Raw genomic sequence first — 18069 nt, 5'->3', positions numbered from 1 at the left:
ATCATCAAACATACACCTACAAATACATCCACACCTTCTTCAGCTTGCCTTTTTTAATATGTTATGATCATGTCTTTTAGTTTCAAACACATTTAGTTTGATCATGGCCATCAAGATTTCCTCTGAAGACGTACTTTTCCCCCAGTATTTATTCCTCATTTTGGCAAAATTTTAATTGAAGGGGTGTTCATAATCCCTTTTCATTATGACCTTAATGACATGACATGAATATGGAGATTATATTTATGCTTATGACAACAGTTATTATGAGTCATTTGCTCTATTGAGACATTTTAAATGCAAAGATCACACTGTTTATGACATCCTCATCTTTGTCACGACAACTTGACATTACCAAGACAACAAAACTTGTCATAAATCTGCCATAAACATGATTTTCATTACAAAAGTGTCATGAATATAATAACAGCTTCATTTATATATATATATATATATATATATATATATATATATATATATATATATATATATATATATATATATATATATATATATATATATATATATAAATAAATAAGCTTAATGTCATTATATTATCATTAAATATTAATGAAACTATTCTAAAATGATTCGACAGTGTAATGACAGCTTTAATGAGACGTTTTAATGACAGTGACAACTTAGTCAAAAAATTTTCATGATAATCATGTTTATGACAGATTTATGACAAGATTTGTTGTTTTATAAAGTTGTCATGACAGATAAAAGCCAGTTGTTTTGTATTTGTTTGTCAAGTGCTATTAACTACTGTGTTATTACTTGCCTAATATTAAGATTTTAACTGTTCATTAGTTGTTTTAGTGTATGATCATATTCTACATCCCCTAAAAAGTTACTCAAAGGGGAGTTATTATGCAAAAATCACTTTTATATAAGGGGTTATGTGGCAACAGTGTGTGAATATATCCTGCCTCTAATGATAAAACTTTATCTTTTATAATCGCACTTATAGAAAAATAAAGAAAACAAACTCAGTGATGCCCTTTGACTGACATTCTCCCTTTGTATGATGTCATCAGAGGGGGAAAGCCCCGCCCACAAGTGTCCATCTGTCCCTCATTAGCATAAACATCAGGCCTGAGTGAGAAGCAGTCGTCTGTCCATTAGCCACTAGAGTGTGCTGAAGATAATGTCAGCATAGACTCAGAGGATTAAAGATGTGGAGTTTTAGATGAGCAGCGACAGGAGCTACAAAATATACAAAATGTGCATAAAAACAGGTGGATAGAAACAGCTAGAGATAACGCTAGTCTTGCTTTCAATCTGTCGCTTTAAATTTAAAGTGACAGTCAATTCGCAAGTATAAATCACATGATCTTGCTTTTGAGATCACACTTAACGCATTGTGCACTGTAAAAACTGATTAGTTACTTAAAGTGAGTAAACCAATTGCCTTAAAAGTTACAAGTTGACTTTACAAAAATAATATAAGTAAAGTACACCCCTTTCCCAGAGATTGGTTGCAGCTGGATGGGCATCCGCTGCGTAAAAACTTGCTGGATAAGTTGGCGGTTCATTCCGCTGTGGCGACCCCAGATTAATAAAGGGACTAAGCTGACAAGAAAATGAATAAATGAATGAATGAATGAAGTAAACCCCTTGTGTCTTGAAACTGTTAAGTTGACTGAATTTTTATAATTATGCTAATTGTATTCATTTTTTTTAAAGTCAACTAATCCTTTTTAGGTGTCAGACGATTTTAGCGCGTCTGTTTTCAAATAATTACCTTAATTATCACAATATTACATATTTGGTGCTTCATGAAGTCTATAAAGTCTACACTTACAGCCTGCATTGAATTTAGAAAACACACCGGAGTCTGGAAGAGCAGAGTTATTTTAGTTACGGTCATTGTGCCATAGATACAGAAAAGCTGGAAAAAAACAAATACAATAAAGGTGTATTGAAAAAAAGTTATTAGTTTACTTTTACTATTTTTTTAAAGTAAGTAAATTTAGCATAATTATAAAAATTAAGTCGACTTAACAGTTCCAAGTTGCAATGGGTTTACTTACAGTACATTATTTTTGTGGCTTTTAAGGCAATTGGTTTACTTACTTTAGGCAACTTATCACTTTTTACAGTGTGGATGATTGTCCATGTGCACTGATGAAAATATTCATTTACTGCATTTATTTAAGGTAAGTGGTTGCAAACAATTTATATGGGCTGAATTTAAACAAGCAAATGAAGTTGAGCATTTCTCAATGTAATTAGTCTGTTTAAACTAATTATTTGCAACCACTTACCTTCAAAAACAAAATAGTAAGTTGAACGAAGCATCATTTTTTCAGTGTGTGTGAACGCTGGCGTTTCAATGAAGGGTGGATCTCGACACTTCCCACTGTAAGTCAATATTATAACAGATGCAATAAAAGTGAGATTGGGCATTTGCTCACTCGCTGAAGCATTACTGAAACTCCTCTGCTTCCCAATCCAGCGTGAGCTCTGAGGTTTACATGATTAAACATTACTCGCTGCTCATCAGGAATGCACCGAGGCTGAGCAAAAACCCTTCGCTTTACTTCACGTCTTACTGCCAGTGGAAGAAAACGACAATATCCGTGACTGGAACAATAGATGGAAGAAATGACTGCAGCATCTCCAGTGCTGGCGTGAGTTTGCAGTTTCGCTGTGATCCGCCAAGACAGATTTATATTTCATGCATTAGGATGTATCTGGCACCATTCGAGTGTGCTTGTTACTTGCACAGTTTGTTTAAAGAGACAGTTCACCCAATGAAAAATGTGTATGTAGCAATATTCATTGTGAAATAAAATATGCAAAACAGTGATGGGATATGAAAAATAGCAGTGCATTTCTGCATCTACATTAGCACTTCTGTCACTTACGTGCAAAATGTGGTGCAAAAAGAAAATGAAATGTAAATGATATAATAACTATAGCTGTAATATGCAGGTTGTATACTAATTTAAAGCTTTATAAGTCACATGTGTTTGAACTGTGGGGGAAACCGGAGCAAACACAGGGAGAACATGCAAACTCCACACAGAAACGCCAACTGACCCAGCCATTAGTTCAGTGTTGAGTAGTGACACAGCAGATATGAGTAGTAAATATCTTTCAGCTCTCGATTCTGACCGTGAGTTATGCGATGTCTCTTTTAGCAGGGAAGTAACTCGGCCTCCTCATCCGTTTTGATTAAGCTGAAGACTTTAAGCTTTGTGAAATCTTTGCCTAGCAACATAATAATAACAGCGTTGGTATCTGCTCGTAACTCACAGATCTGCGGATGCAAGAGGAACCGCAGCAGATGTTCAGGCTCACTGATGTCACTCGATCAGAAATCAAGTCAAAATCAGCTTTTTTCAGATGTTAGCATCAGTATGTTAGTCTTAAAGGGCATTCATGATGCAGGATCCACTTTTGAAAGCTGTTTGGAGTCAACATTTTTCGCCCTCGTGTATATTTTTTCTTTATTTTTTCCAGCATTTGCTGAATGTTGAACAGATTCAGGAATTTTCCACAGTATTTCCTCTAATATTTTTTCATCTGGAGAAAGTTGTTTTATTTTGGCTAGAATAAAAGCAGTTCTTATTTGTTTTAATCTCAATATTATTCGCTCCTTCAGCAATATTAGTGTTGGATTGTCTCCAGAACAAACCACTGTTATACAATGACTTGCCTAATTACCCTAACTTTACCCTAATTACCCTAGTGAAGCCTTTACATGTCACTGTAAGCTGAACACTAGTGTCTTGAAGAATATCTAGTCTAATGTTATGTGCTGTCATCATGATGAAGAGAAAATAAATCAGTTTCTTTGCTAAACATGTTTTGTAATAACTGATTAAAAGAAAGGCTTTTACAAGTTTAAAACGTGTGTGTGTGTGTGTGTGTGTGTGTGGGTGTGTGTGTGTGTGTGTGTGTGTGTGTGTGTGTGTGGGTGTGTGTGTGTGTGTGTGTGTGTGTGTGTGTGTGTGTGTGTGTGTGTGTGTGTGTGTGTGTGTGTGTGGGTGTGTGTGGGTGTGTGTGTGTGTGTGTGTGTGTGTGTGTGTGTGTGTATGTGTTTTTGTGACATATCAGGACACAAATCTGTATGAATCTGTATAATAACAGACACAGGTATTACAAAAAGGAGGTGAAATATGAGGACATTGGTGACGTCCTCATTTCTCAAAATGCTTATAAATCCTACAGGATGAGTTTAATCAGAGTAAAGCTGCACACTGTCTCCTGTGATGGTTGTGTTTAGGGGTGGGGTGGGGTGGGGTGAGGGCAGTACGATATACAGTTTGGACTGTATAAAATGAATGGAAACCCATGTAATGTCCCCACTTTTCACAAAATCAAACGTGCCTGTGTGTGTGTGTGTGTGTGTGTGTGTGTGTGTGTGTGTGTGTGTGTGTGTGTGTGTGTGTGTGTGTGTGTACAGCAAACTTTGCAACTGCATTTACAGTTGAAACCAGAAGTTTACGTACACTAAAAAAAGCAACAGAACCATTTTTTAAATGTCTGATGGTAAATCAAACTAAACGTTCACTATTTTAGGTCTGTTAATATTACCTAAGTGATTTACATTTGCTAAATGACAATAATGAGAGAATGTTTTTTGAGAACTTTTTATTAATTCAGTCAGACAGTCTAGACAGTGAAAAGTTGACACACATTTCCTTGGTATTGTTTAGCTTTGCTGTTAAACTGTATAACTTTGGTCAGATGTTTTGGGTCTCCTTCCACAAGCTTCTCACAATAGTTTGCAGGAGTTTTTGGCCCATTCCTCCTGACAGAATTGCTGTAACTGAGTCAGATTTGTAGGCTTCAGATTTTTTTACTCCGCCCCCACACATTTCCTATAGGATTGAGATCAGGGCTTTGTGATGGCCACTCCAAAACATTCACTCTGTTGTCCTTAAAGCACATTTGACTAATTTGTCAGTGTGCTTAGGCTCATGGTCTGTCTGGAAGAGCCATTTGTGGTCAAGTTGTAATGTCCAGGCTGATGTGTTGAGATGCTGCTTCAGTATTTCTCCATGATGTTCTTTCTTCATGATGCCATCTATGCTGTGAAGTGGACCAGTCCCTCCTGCAGCAGAACAGCCCCACAACATGATGCTGCCGCCCCCATACTGCACAGTTGGGATGGTGTTCTAGGCTTGTGCGCTTTCCCCTTTGTCCTCCAAATGTCCTCATTATGGCCAAACAGTTCAATCTTAGCTCCATCAGAGCACAGGACATGTCTCCACACATTAGTCTTTTCCCAGTGTCATTCAGCAAACTGTAATCTGGCTTTGTTGTTGATTCTGGCTTGTTGATTCTCATGTTGTCACACAAGGAAGCAGTGTGTTTGAGCTTTTCCTTCAATACTATTCTACAGTTGTGCTTCACATTAACTCAAATGTTGTCAATCAGCCAATCAGAAACCTCCAAAACCCTGACATCATCATCTGAGCTTCATCAGAGGCAGAATAATCTGATTGTGTGTAAACTTGACTTTCAAGAAGAGTTAGAACAATTTCTCAAACAATCTCTCTCTCATTATTCTGCTATTAAGCAGATCAGAAACACATTTGATCATCCTAACTCACCTAAAAAAGGAAACGTTTAGTCACGTTAACATCTGAATTTATTTTAAAATGGTTATGTGCCTTTTATACTGTGTATGGAAACTTCTGCTTTCAGCTGTACGTGTGACTTATCATTTCAGAAAGCATTGAATAAACTCCATCACAAACACATCAACTAATCTTAGCTGGTGTTGTAGTAGACTAATGTAGGGGATAGTGAATGAGGGTATATGAGTGATTACAGATACAGCCTGTGTGTTCACATTGTACCGTCTGTTTTCCGCTATGACCGAGGTGATAAGAGTGTCTCGATGCATCATGTAATCTGACAGTCTGTTTGAAAGCGCTTCACACAACAGCTCCGCAGGGTGGACGCATGCTGGCAGCGTTTCTCCATAGATGTGTAAAGAGACGTTCACACACACACACACACACACACACTACGATTTACAATGACTAACAATACAGCAAGTCCATAAACTACTGATATGTGTACAAAATAGAGTGTTTATCAGCGGCGCAGTGGGTAGCGCTGTCACCTCACAGCAAGAAGATCACTGCTTCGAGTCCCGACTGAGTCAGATGGCATTTCTGTGTAGAGTTTGCATGTTCTCCCTGTTTTGGTGTGGGTTTCCTCTGTGTGCTCCGGTTTCCCCCACAGTCCAAACACATGCGCTGAATTGAGGAACTAAACTGGTCGTAGTGTATGAGTGTGTGTGAATGAGAGTGTATGGGTGTTTCCCAGTACTGGGTTGCAAATATAAGAGCATCCTCTGTGTAAATCACATGCTGGAATAGTTGGTGGTTCATTCCGCTGCGGTGACCCCTGATGAATAAGGGACTAAGCTGAAGGAAATTGAATGATCTGATAGATGAAGTGCAGTGGTTTAATCAGGTGTATTTAAGCACTGATCTGAGATCTTCTTTACCCCACCGCTGAACTCTGACCTGTAGAACTGACAGCAGGAAAATCCAAAAGTCTCCATTCTGTCCTGCTGAACGTGCTCTGCTGAACTCTGAATATAAATCTGCATCATTAAGCTGTCAGTTGTCTGCCATGCCGAGCGCAGCCACTTCCCATCAGAAGGCAGAAGTGTCCCTGTACAAACGCTCCATCACTCTCGCTGATCATCTGAATTTAGGGCTGCACCATATTGGAGATACTTGTCACTGCAATCTTTAGTTTTTCTGTGATATGACGTCAGTTTCACCGGGTGGCTTGAGTAGCTCTGTTTGGGAGTAAATCTTTCATTTAGATGTGATTAGGATGTGCAGTAAATCATGCATAAAATAATAAACAAATTGCAACTTTGTTTATGATTTTGAACCTTTTTTTAATGTTTTGTTGTATTTTGTATACTGGTTGATTTGTTGAATGAATTAAGTTGTTTGGGGACTTTAATTATGACGTCAAAATTGCGGAGCTTATCGGATGTATAAATTGTAAACTGTAGTAAAGAATGAAAACAAAGTATGGAACGCTAGGTGAAACACGGTAAAAGGGGGCACAGGTATACGGTTGCTTCACGGATTCCTCCTTCATGAGTTATAGCACCTGGTTTGAGGGAAAAATAAGGTAATTTGGTTTATTTGTTTAATGTTTAATTGTTGATGTTTGCTTAGTGTTAATTTTCGGAATTTATTTGTGTTTGTTGTTTGTTTATTTTCTCTCTAGTTCTTACGGTGATTCATGATTGAATAATGCGAACAAATTCTATGTCTAAGTGTGAACAATAAATGAATCGTGAACATCAGTGGAAGACTTAGTCATCTTTTAACCAGGACGCTACACTACCAGTTATTAAATAACACATTTTTCTTAATGTAATTTTATTTATATGTTATTATTAATAATTATTAATATTCATCTATGTGAAGACATGGATCATGTTAATGATTTCTCACAGTAGTTGTCAACAATGATTTAACAAGTTAGATAAATATCAATATGCAACACTTCATTTGTCTGAAATAGTTTTTTTTTTTTAAGTTTTTTAAATATATAACTTAAAGTAATTTTCAAATTTACTCCAATGCAAGTTTGATTTAAAAAGAATACCTATAAAAATATTAGATGCAGCTTACTCATATGTGGTGCTATGGTGAGCTATTTTTAGAACAGGCCCACGGGTGACCCCATGTTGGTGACCCCTGCAATAGAGCAACGATAAAAGTGGAATGAGCAGTGCTTTAGGGTTTTCTGAAGAGTCGAGCAGTACTCAGGTTGATATATTAAATAAATTATCAAATTAAATGTTTAATAGGGACAAATCTGGGGATACAATAATATATGGACATTAGTCATTTTGTAGTTTGCATTATTATTTTGTTTGCAATAACTTGTTTGCATGCTCTTAAATATGTTGGGTGACCAAACTCTTATTTTAATGGAAATTTAGTTTAATTGATTTGTTTATTTTGTCTTTTATATTTGTACTAGCATGCGGCTGTGGTGATGAAGACGGTAAAAATGGCTGTAATTCATTACAAACATGCTCTGCTTTAAAGACGTGTTCAACATTTGATGATCACAGAGAGCTGAACAGATCTTTTAATCCCGGTTGCTTTGCGCACATTCTGTCTTGTTGATATGATTATACATGTTACTATGGAGATATGTTAATATGCAGCTGTCAATCAATTCTGTTGGCGGGAAAACCTCACTCCTGCATCATGTTGTGGTGGGCCTCAAAATGGGAGGGATTTGGATCCTATTTTAACATCAGGACATTTAAAAAAAGAGACTTATTGTGTTTATATCAGCCTAATATGACTGTGGACACACTATACTACACACAGCTCTGTCCAAGCAGCTTACAGAAGATGATTTTCAGCACAGGTGCCCTTTAAAATGGTTTTAAAAGTAAGAACTGCTTTCATTCTAGCCGAAATAAAACAAGACTTTCTCTAGAAGGAAGAATATTATAGGAAATACTGCAAATTCCTCAATCTGTTCAACATCATTTGGGAAATACTAGAACAAAATTAACAGGAGGCGAAAAATTCTGTCTTCAATTGTGTTGACTCCAGCGGCTGATGCTGATCTGAGATCAGCCATCACGAGCTGCTCTACAATCTGACTTATCAAAAGAGCCGAGGCTGAGGAGGGACATAATTGTTTTCTGGTCTGGAAAACAACTTCTCAAAAGCTTTCATATGTTTCCTGTCCTGCGTGCAAAACACACGCTGAATCTGCCAGAAATGAAGAGAAATGCAAAATCAGGGTCAAACTCCAGAGTCCTTGATGCATAATGTGCATTTATGCCTTCATATAAGGAAAACAGGAGGTAGAGGTCCAGCATGTTTATGATAAATAAGCAATATCAAAATCCCTGATCATATTCAGTACAACAGAGCAAGACACGGCACAAAATACAAGTTCAGCCAGTTGAAGATGATATGCTTATAAGCAAATCTGTTTTCCAAAACCATAATCATATGTACAGAACCTGTAGCCTTTTTTAATAAAGATATCCAAAAGCATAAGAATGGTGTGTGTTGTGCTGACTTTATCTCTATATTTAGAAGAAAGGTTAAATGCAGCGAAATAATCAATTTTAACTTGTGTGTGTTGTGTGTGTTCATGCTTATAACGTCACACACACACACACTCTCCATTTCTGTCTTACTCCTCTATACCATAAGTGTTGAATACTTTAGCTCATCCATCAACATGATATCTGCAGGAGGATGATGAAGACCACGATCGTCACCTTTGTTTGTTGTGAATACGCGCCCTCTAGTGGCCAAAGTTAAACAATGCATGTTTAAATGTGTAAAGCCTATCATCCTTTTCCCATCACTAATGTACTGGCGTGAGTGGAGTACTGCATGCATCACAGGTAAATGATTTTCAACAATAAGGCTCGCATGTGATCATTTCACACACCCACAAGTGTTGGGTTTTCCTCAAAGCTGCATAAACTACACACATCAGTAACACGCCATCATAGAGGCTGGAGGAGCACAAACACTGCAGCGTTTCTACATATCAGCTGTTCCTTCTGGGATCTCAAGTGCACAGAAACATCTGCTTTGTGCTGTTAGTGAGAGCAAATGGAAGAAACACATATTAGACTTCCCAAACACTGCCGTCTGAGTGTTTATAATATTAAAAGAGCACATCAGGGGACTGACCAGCTGATTTTAGCTGGCTATTTGCATGAACAGGGATCGTTTGGACAATGTTGTCCGCTGCAATTAAATTTTCTGGGATTTATTTTATGTATTTTAAGCATGATATTGTTGCATTTAAATTAATGCTGAACAATCAAGGGCGGATTTAACTAAAAAGTAAGGTAAGCGGGTGCTTAGGGCCCCAGGAAATCTGGGGGCCCCCCAAATAAATACCTAAGTATAAACGATACCTATAAATTACATGTAAGATTGTTTTCTTTTATATTTTGTATGGTAAGGGTCCTCTATCTTTAATCATGGACGAGTCCAGCAGTCAAATCAGTTAACAAAATTATTCATTTCTTATTTTTAGTTGTAAATTCTTCTTGAGAAAATAAATTGTTTAATTTTTTCACAAGGTGCTTTACATGTTATTATTATTTTACATTTAGTTAAAATGTTTTTAAAAAGCAGATCAAATGATATAAGAACAACAGATAAATAATAATAAAAAAGTATTGAAGTATAATAGGTGCATTTTAGAACTTTTGTGCCCCATTGCTGAGTTGCTTATCCCCACAATCACTAAAACCACCACTGTGAATCGATATCGCAATATGCACAAGGCAGGATCATATAGCAGTGCGTGACTGTCAGCTGACGCGCTCCATAGTGATGAACAGACGCTGTTTCCCAAATGCATTCTGTACACGCGATCTGAGGTGGAGCAGAGGTCTGGGTTTCGGGTGCGTGTTTAAACAGACAAATACACATAACTAACAATAATAATATCTAAAGATGTCGATCTTGATGTTTTTTTTTTTTTCAAAAACAAGTAATTTTGTCCTAAATGAGCATAAAAAGTTAGGAAAGCAGTCGAATGCTTTCATTATAACGTTAGATGTGTGCATTTTTAAGTGACACCTGTTATTTAATGTAATTAAACAAAAAAAAAATAAAATCTAAAATCATTTGTTGCTCTTCATACAGAAGAAACGGCGATTTGATAGCTTGATTCTATTTCATTATAATAGCTATTAATTTTAATAAGCTGAACTGTTTGCTAATGTATTTGCTGCTGATGTATATATATATATTTTTTTTTTGTAAATAATAACAATAATAAAACATATTACTGACCATTTAACTGTTTATTTACAATGAAACAGCTCCAAATGAACATAGTTAGTAATTTAGGGATTTTTTAAAGGGGGGGTCGGGGGGAATCCCTTATTATGGTGGGCATATGCCTTATTTTCACATCCCAATGTAGACATGTATGATGTTAAGCCAAAACAAATTTAACATAAAAGCGATTTAAAACTGATTGTCATTCTCTGATTGTCAGACTTCTAAATCAGAGTCTTCCTCAACTATCTTTATAAAGAATCCTCTCTGCTTCGGTTCTGCCTCCTACAACATGCAGTCATTCATTACATTAAGATGGTCCTGGTGTCCACTATAGTGGACATTTAAAATAGGATGATATTTTGAAACACAAACAAATTAACAGCTTTGAAAGTTAAATGTATTGTTCCTGACACTTTAACAAATATCTATGTAATAATAATAGTAGAAAAACAGTTAAAAGCTACATTTCACATACCTCTCTCCTTCTCTCTTCCCATAAAATGTATTTGTTTATATGTCGGCCATTTTGGGTGCAGTGTAAGAAGTGGTTCTTAGCATGCCAGCCAATCAAATGACATATCACTAAAAAGCCCAGGATGTCCTCTGAACAATACAACAGGACTTGACAGAGTAGCTCAAAAAATACAAAGAAAATTCATGAAAACACAATGTCCACTACTGAGGACACAAGTCAATGGGCGGGGTCTCAGGAGGACATACAGATTTTACCACAAAACAAAAGTAAACAGAAAAGTATCTCATTAATATTTAAACAACACTGTCTTTCCCAAATATAAGACAATTTAAATGTAGTCTTGTTCTCAGACTTCAGAAACTGTAAATGTAAGTCGTGTTTAATAATTCAAATGATTTAATTCCTGTAAATGCCTTCATTTACTGCCGCAGTACTCGCATACTAACGTATGGTGGGCGTGGCTTATCATTTATTGGGCGTTTTTAATATAGTTGTGGGCGTGTTTTACAAGCGATACAACTTGTGGGTGTGATTTCTTCCAAATTAATGCAAGCAATACAGATAACCCCGCCCCCAAAGCACGTCACAAGAAGAAAACACGCTCCTCTGTTGATCACATGCGCAGATTGTTTACTGTTTTACCGCTTCTCTCACCTGCACTATAATGTAAACACCATGTTTTATTGGTGTTTACTGAAATATCTTCAAACATGCTGCTTTATTCGCTAGACACATCACATGCATATTAATAAACCAAGTCTTCCACTTTGGAATATTACATTTTAAAAGCTGAACGATCATCCTGACAGACAGTGCAGCCTGTTTTACATTACTTTTCTTAAACATGTATATATCAAAGTGTTAGAATACACCATGACAGCTTATACACACAATAAGCATTTGATTCTTTATGTTGTATCTCACACACGTGTATATAAAAGTCCTGCATGCACAGGCGGAGTAAATATCGTGCATGATGAAGTGTTTATAGCGCTCTTACCTTCACTTTCACACTGTTTTCCATTGTTCGCCCCCATCCCGAAGAACACATACTCTCTGTCCTCAGGAAAACATCACTGAAGCATCAGATCACACTCACAAGTCCTCGAGGATGAATATTTATCCATCATGTGAAAGTCTTTATAAGTGGACATCCAGAAAGCAGGAGCGCAGAAGTGTGCGTGAAGCGGCAGGAGTGTGTGTGTGTGTGTGTGTGTGTAGCGGGCGGGTCCGTGCAGAGAAACTGACTTTACTGACTGCATGATTGGCTGAACTCGCTGGAGAGAGAGATAAAGAGACCCTCTGAATAATAAAACACGGTAGAAACGCTAGAAAAAGAGAGCCGCCGACTTTATGAGGAGAGAGAGAGAGAGAGAGAGAGAGAGAGAGAGAGAGAGAGAGAGAGAGAGAGCGAGCGAGCTTCAATATTTACTAAGGGAAAAAAATGTGTGTCCTTCTAGCTGCTCAATACATTAATGCCTGTCACAAAAAGAGAGAGCAGACCAATAAAAACATCAGTGATGCGCCTGCAAACACACACACACACACACACACACACACACACACACACACACACACACACACACACACACACACACACACACACCCTAGATGATTATAAATGAATCTTTGTAAATATACTGATTATAATTGTTTTTATTACTGTTTTATCCTAAAAATGTACAGTTTATTCTGATCTATTTTTGTATTAATTTGTATGGATAATTAATGTTGAATAATAATATAATATATTAATATTAATGTGATATATTGAATAATATGATGTAATGTTGATATTTTATTTAATCATTATATATAAATATCATCTTTTTCTTTTGCTACTACTACTATTTACTGTGTGTACTGTTTTTTTATTATATATGTATGTTACTTTTAATGTAAACTTCATTTCTGCTTTGGCAATACATTTGTAACAATGTTCATGCCTATAAAGCAATTATTGAATTGAATTGAATTGAGAGAGAGAGAGAGAGAGAGAGAGAGAGAGAGAGAGATCATCCGTGTAATATAACGCGCTGCTGCTAATCCCCCAGAGCGTCAGAAGAGCTCTCCAGATAAAGCGCGGAGGAGACATGTGACTGATAATATAACATATTACTAAACAATTATATATACAGGTGAAGTCAGAATTATTCACCTGGCTTTGATTTGTTTTTTCTTTCTTTTAAAATATTTCCTAAATGATGTTGAACAGGTTTAGGAATTGTTCGCAGTATTTCCTATTTGTTATTCTGGAGAAAGTCTTATTTGTTTTATTTCGGCTAGAATAAAAGCAGTTCTTAATAATTTTAAAGCCATTTAGGTCAATACTATTAAGCCCCTTAAGCTATTTGTTTTGAATAGTCTACAGAACAACCCACTGATACAATGACTTGCCTAATTACCCTAACTTTACCCTAATTACCCTAGTGAAGCCTTTACATGTCACTTTAAGCTGAACACTAGTGTCTTGAAGAATATCTAGTCTAATATTATGTGCTGTCATTATGACAAAGAGAAAAGAAATCAGTTATAAGACAGTTTATAACAATTAAGAACTAAATAATAATTATAAATATTGTGTTTAGAAATGTGTTGAAGAAAAATCTCTTTCTGTTAAACTGCAATTGGGAAAACTAAATATAGGAGGGCTAATAATAATTTTGACTTCACTTATTATATATATATATATATATATATATATATATATATATATATATATATATATATATATATATATATATATATATATATATATAATTTTTCAGTAATTATTAATTTATTTAATTACGAGTTTTATATATATTTATAAAAATATGTATATTGATTATATAATTATGCATTTTTTAACTTAACCTCCAATTTAGGTTTGAATATAACAATTCAGTCTTTTTTCATCAGTCTTCGACTTCATTTCTTAAATTTCACAAGATGACAGACTTTTAATTCTAGTTTTTTTTCTTACAATTGGCAAATTGATTGTGAGGTTAAACTTGCTACTCTGAGATTCAGTACTGCTACTGATTAAATAAATAGTTTGTGTTTGGGGTGTTAAAATACAGTGGCATATACATTTAAATAGCCTAGACTCAGAATTGTGCATTGCATTTCTTTCACTTTCAAATACTGTTCTGGAAAGAAGTTTTGATTCTGTGTCACGTGTCCTCAACAACAATAGTTAATTAAAAATAGTGGCGTAACAGATCTTAAATCTCACGGTTCAGAACGCATTATGTTTTTTGTAGGCACGAATTGGATAATTTTTCAGATCAGCCAATTAGGGGAGGAGAACAATGCCATTCTATTTAATGCTTTCTATTTATTACAGAAAAAGCACTGCAAGACACTTTCGGTTTTAACAAACCGAACTGAGAAGCTGTAATTTATCAAAAATAAAATTAAGGAATAATCAGCTGAATAACAATAAACTGTCAAATATTCAGTCCTGTGATAAACTCACGGCGCTGATCACGCTAATGTAGAAATCCAACATCATTTGTACAGCCCATATATATTTTAGTCTCATCTTCAATAAATGATTCAGTTATTCCCTCATAATCTTCATGTTTCATTGATAGATGGTCATTGTTGAAGAATTATTCAGGGGTGTATTTTTGATGGCAGGTTGTCGCCACCTATTGGCTGAATAATATAATTGCTGCCTACAACTTTCATTTTTGAGCGTCAAGTTAAATGCATATGACAGTGATTTTATTCTTCTCCATGAACATCAGTTCAAACTGTTCTCCCAGCACGTCTGTGTTATTTGACTGTATCTAACTCAAAAGACTAAACCTATTTCTTGATTTCAAGCACAGATCTGAATGCAGCGATTGGAAGGGTTAATGAACATATGCAAATCACCATCATTTATATTATGTTGCGTGGGTGTTGAGATCCTGATCTTTTCATGATTAATCGTGCAGCTTACATTGAAAGCATTAATGCAGGCTAAAGAAGCAGTGACAGAAAACCCCTTTAATAACCTACGAAACCCTCCACATTCTTAATAACCCGCCATAACTTCTTCTGTCATCGTTATATTTTACAGGCGAGCCTAAATGCTTTCATACATGTGATTTGAATGATCCGAGAGGTGATCTCTCTGGGATTTTTACAAATCTAGGATTAATCTACTAGTAAGAAAATGTATTACTACGGGAGTTAGGGGTGTGTTCCGAACCGTGGGTTATGATCCGTACGAATCACGGATCAACCATAATCTGTTACACCCGTATTTAAAAGACATCACAAAAAAAGGCTCAGGAAATATGCTAAAGTGAACTTAAAAGAACTATGAAATAATCCACATATTCCTCAAACATTGGGACAAATGAACATACGTTAATATCAGTGGCAGTACAGCTTTCCTCATCTCTACAAAGCAAACAGAAAACCCTCGTCTGCATCCTTACTGTGCTCTCTATTGTTATTTAAAGACTTCCTGCACAGAAATAAAGTGATTTGAGACTATTAACGGAAGTCTTCAAAACAGGAATCATACACACAGGGGTATTTTTGTCCAGGGATTACTTCCATGAGTAGTGAGTGAAAGCCTGTGACCTTTATGTTGCAGCGACAATACAGAGATCCTTATTGTTTACAAGTGCCGAGACTGTGTTTTGTGCTGGTGGCCCTGACGCGCCGGACACTTATTGTTTTAGATATCAGCATATCAGTCTTTATCAAACTCCTATTATGACTAAGGTGAATAGACTCATGCTAAAAAAATCACATAGTTCTGTCCAACTTTACTCTAAACACGCAGATATGTCCAGACGTATACTGATATTCAGTAAATCGTGATTATCTCATCTCTATCATCTCAAACACATTGCAAGACTTAGATGCTTTGTAAAGACTGACAGAAACTTGTTTATGCTTTTATCAGCAGCAGGGCGGATTACTGTAATGGATTTTAAACTATTGTTACTTGTCTGTAAATCACTTAGATGATAAACACACACAAATAAGTCCAGACATGTACTGATATAATTCAATAATTCAAAATACCTTGATTATGAACATGGCATGCACAATTAAAATCACAGACACTTCAAAATATGGTGAATAATTATTAATTTCAGCTTTTGAGTGTCTTTTAGGAATACTCAGATCGCTGTATTAGCAGTGGCTGTTCACCACAGCAGATTAAATCAGTTAAAATAGTTCATTAAGACTCAGGTCAGGCATGTCCAAGCTCGGTCCTGGAGGGCCGGTGTCCCACAAAGTTTAGTTCCAACCCCAATCAGACGCACCTGGGCTAGCTGATCAAGCTCTTGCTAGGCTTTCTAGAAACATCCTTGCAGGTGTGTTGAGGCAAGTTTAAGCTAAAATCTGCAGGACACCGGCAATCCAGGACCGAGTTTGGACACCCCTGTAGTAGGAGATTTTTCAAGTTTATCTAGGTCACGATATTGAAAATTTTAACTATTTATAGGCCTTTTGTTTTGCATATCAATACTTAACAGTAAGACTCTATTAAATTTGAGTTAATTTAGCTTAAATTGCATGATGAAAACTACAAAAGCGTTGATTAATCTTACACTGTATATACAAAGTTTTATACGATTCATTAATAAACTTAAATTTAAGTGAATTGAACAAAGAAATTTAGTTGCCCCCCCCAAAAAATCTCAACAATTGTGTTTTATCTAATTTTAAGTAATTGAAAACATGCAGAAATAAATGTTTTAATGTAGGTGATGTTACTTGGTAACACGTTATAATAAGGCTGTATTAGTTAATGCATCATCAACCATGATCCATTACACACCTGATCACTATATATATAGTCAAAAACAAAATATCACCATATCAGATTTTTACAATGTCTACCGTACACCATGATATGCAGTTATTCACAACACAATCTAATAGTCAGATGCCTACACCACACATCTTCATTAATAGCGTTGCTGTTGTTGATCATGTATTCGTTTATTATCCCTCTGTGAAACACACTGAACTGCACACAAGTTGTTTATCTTGGAGCACACTTTGAGAAAATGTTAAGCGTCTGTTTTTTGATGGGTGTGTGTGTTTGGCTTTGCATGGTACCAATCAGCCAGCGGTGTGTGTTGGCCGTCTCAACCAGGGTCAAATGCCAAGCCAGAGGAAACTTTTTACAGCCAAACGCTCTGCAACCCAAGAACGCTATCAACTTCCTTTCACCGACTGGCACACACACACACACACACACACCCCAAACAGGAAGAAAACCTTGCATTTGTGGATTTGGAAATGCCTGTGAAACCTGAGATTCAGAGAGAGCGTAAAGGTCAGATAGAGATGTTGTGTAATTTGAGGTTTCAGATATATTAAACCTTCATTGCTGCTTTTGAGGAGGTGTTTGGTCCCTCTTTAAAATCAACCCTTCTGTATTCAAATTGACTCCCCTTTCGTTGTGTTTGTGGGTGTTTTGCTCCATTGACTTCCATTATAAAAACATTTTTGGATTGTAAAGCCTGAATTAGGCTTGGCCGGTTATACGGTATACCGCGAGATTTAAAAATAGCAACGGTGTCAGTTTCAATACCGTTATTATGCCGTCATAAAAACAATGCACTAAAATAGAAGACAAATATTAAATATTATTTATTTAATGCTTACAAATGCATGATTGTCATCACGGGATAGTGTGAAGGAGAGAGAAGAGATGTGAGGTAAGATGGCAAATTGCGCATCAAGTGACCTGATCTCGAAAAAGAACACAACCTCTGCAGTTTGGCAGTATTTCCGGTTTCGATTGAAGAAGAAGGGAGATGTGGTATATGCGAACTAGGGGTCTGCAGTCCC

General features: G+C 36.1%; 1 protein-coding gene and 1 long non-coding RNA gene across 3 annotated transcripts in view; one reads left to right on the top strand and one right to left on the bottom strand.

The window, feature by feature from the left end:
* si:dkey-192l18.9 overlaps positions 1-12845 on the bottom strand; it is a 61836-nt gene extending 48991 nt beyond the window's left edge. The window contains exon 1 of one of the 2 annotated variants that reach the window (XR_012399643.1): positions 12272-12795. Coding sequence is in view for 1 of the 2 variants with exons in the window: in XM_001344819.7 (XP_001344855.1) it covers positions 12272-12308 (37 nt within the window). In the remaining variant the exon portion in view is untranslated. Of the gene's footprint in view, positions 1-12271 lie in introns of both variants that reach the window. The other variant, XM_001344819.7, reaches the window with a different exon arrangement.
* si:dkey-192l18.12 overlaps positions 1-18069 on the top strand; it is a 79545-nt gene that overhangs the window by 50650 nt on the left and 10826 nt on the right. The window lies entirely within an intron of this gene.

The sequence above is a fragment of the Danio rerio genome, chromosome 24 (assembly GCF_049306965.1).
Source record: "Danio rerio strain Tuebingen ecotype United States chromosome 24, GRCz12tu, whole genome shotgun sequence".
NCBI lineage: Eukaryota > Metazoa > Chordata > Actinopteri > Cypriniformes > Danionidae > Danio > Danio rerio.
This window is presented reverse-complemented; position numbering and strand designations above follow the sequence as displayed.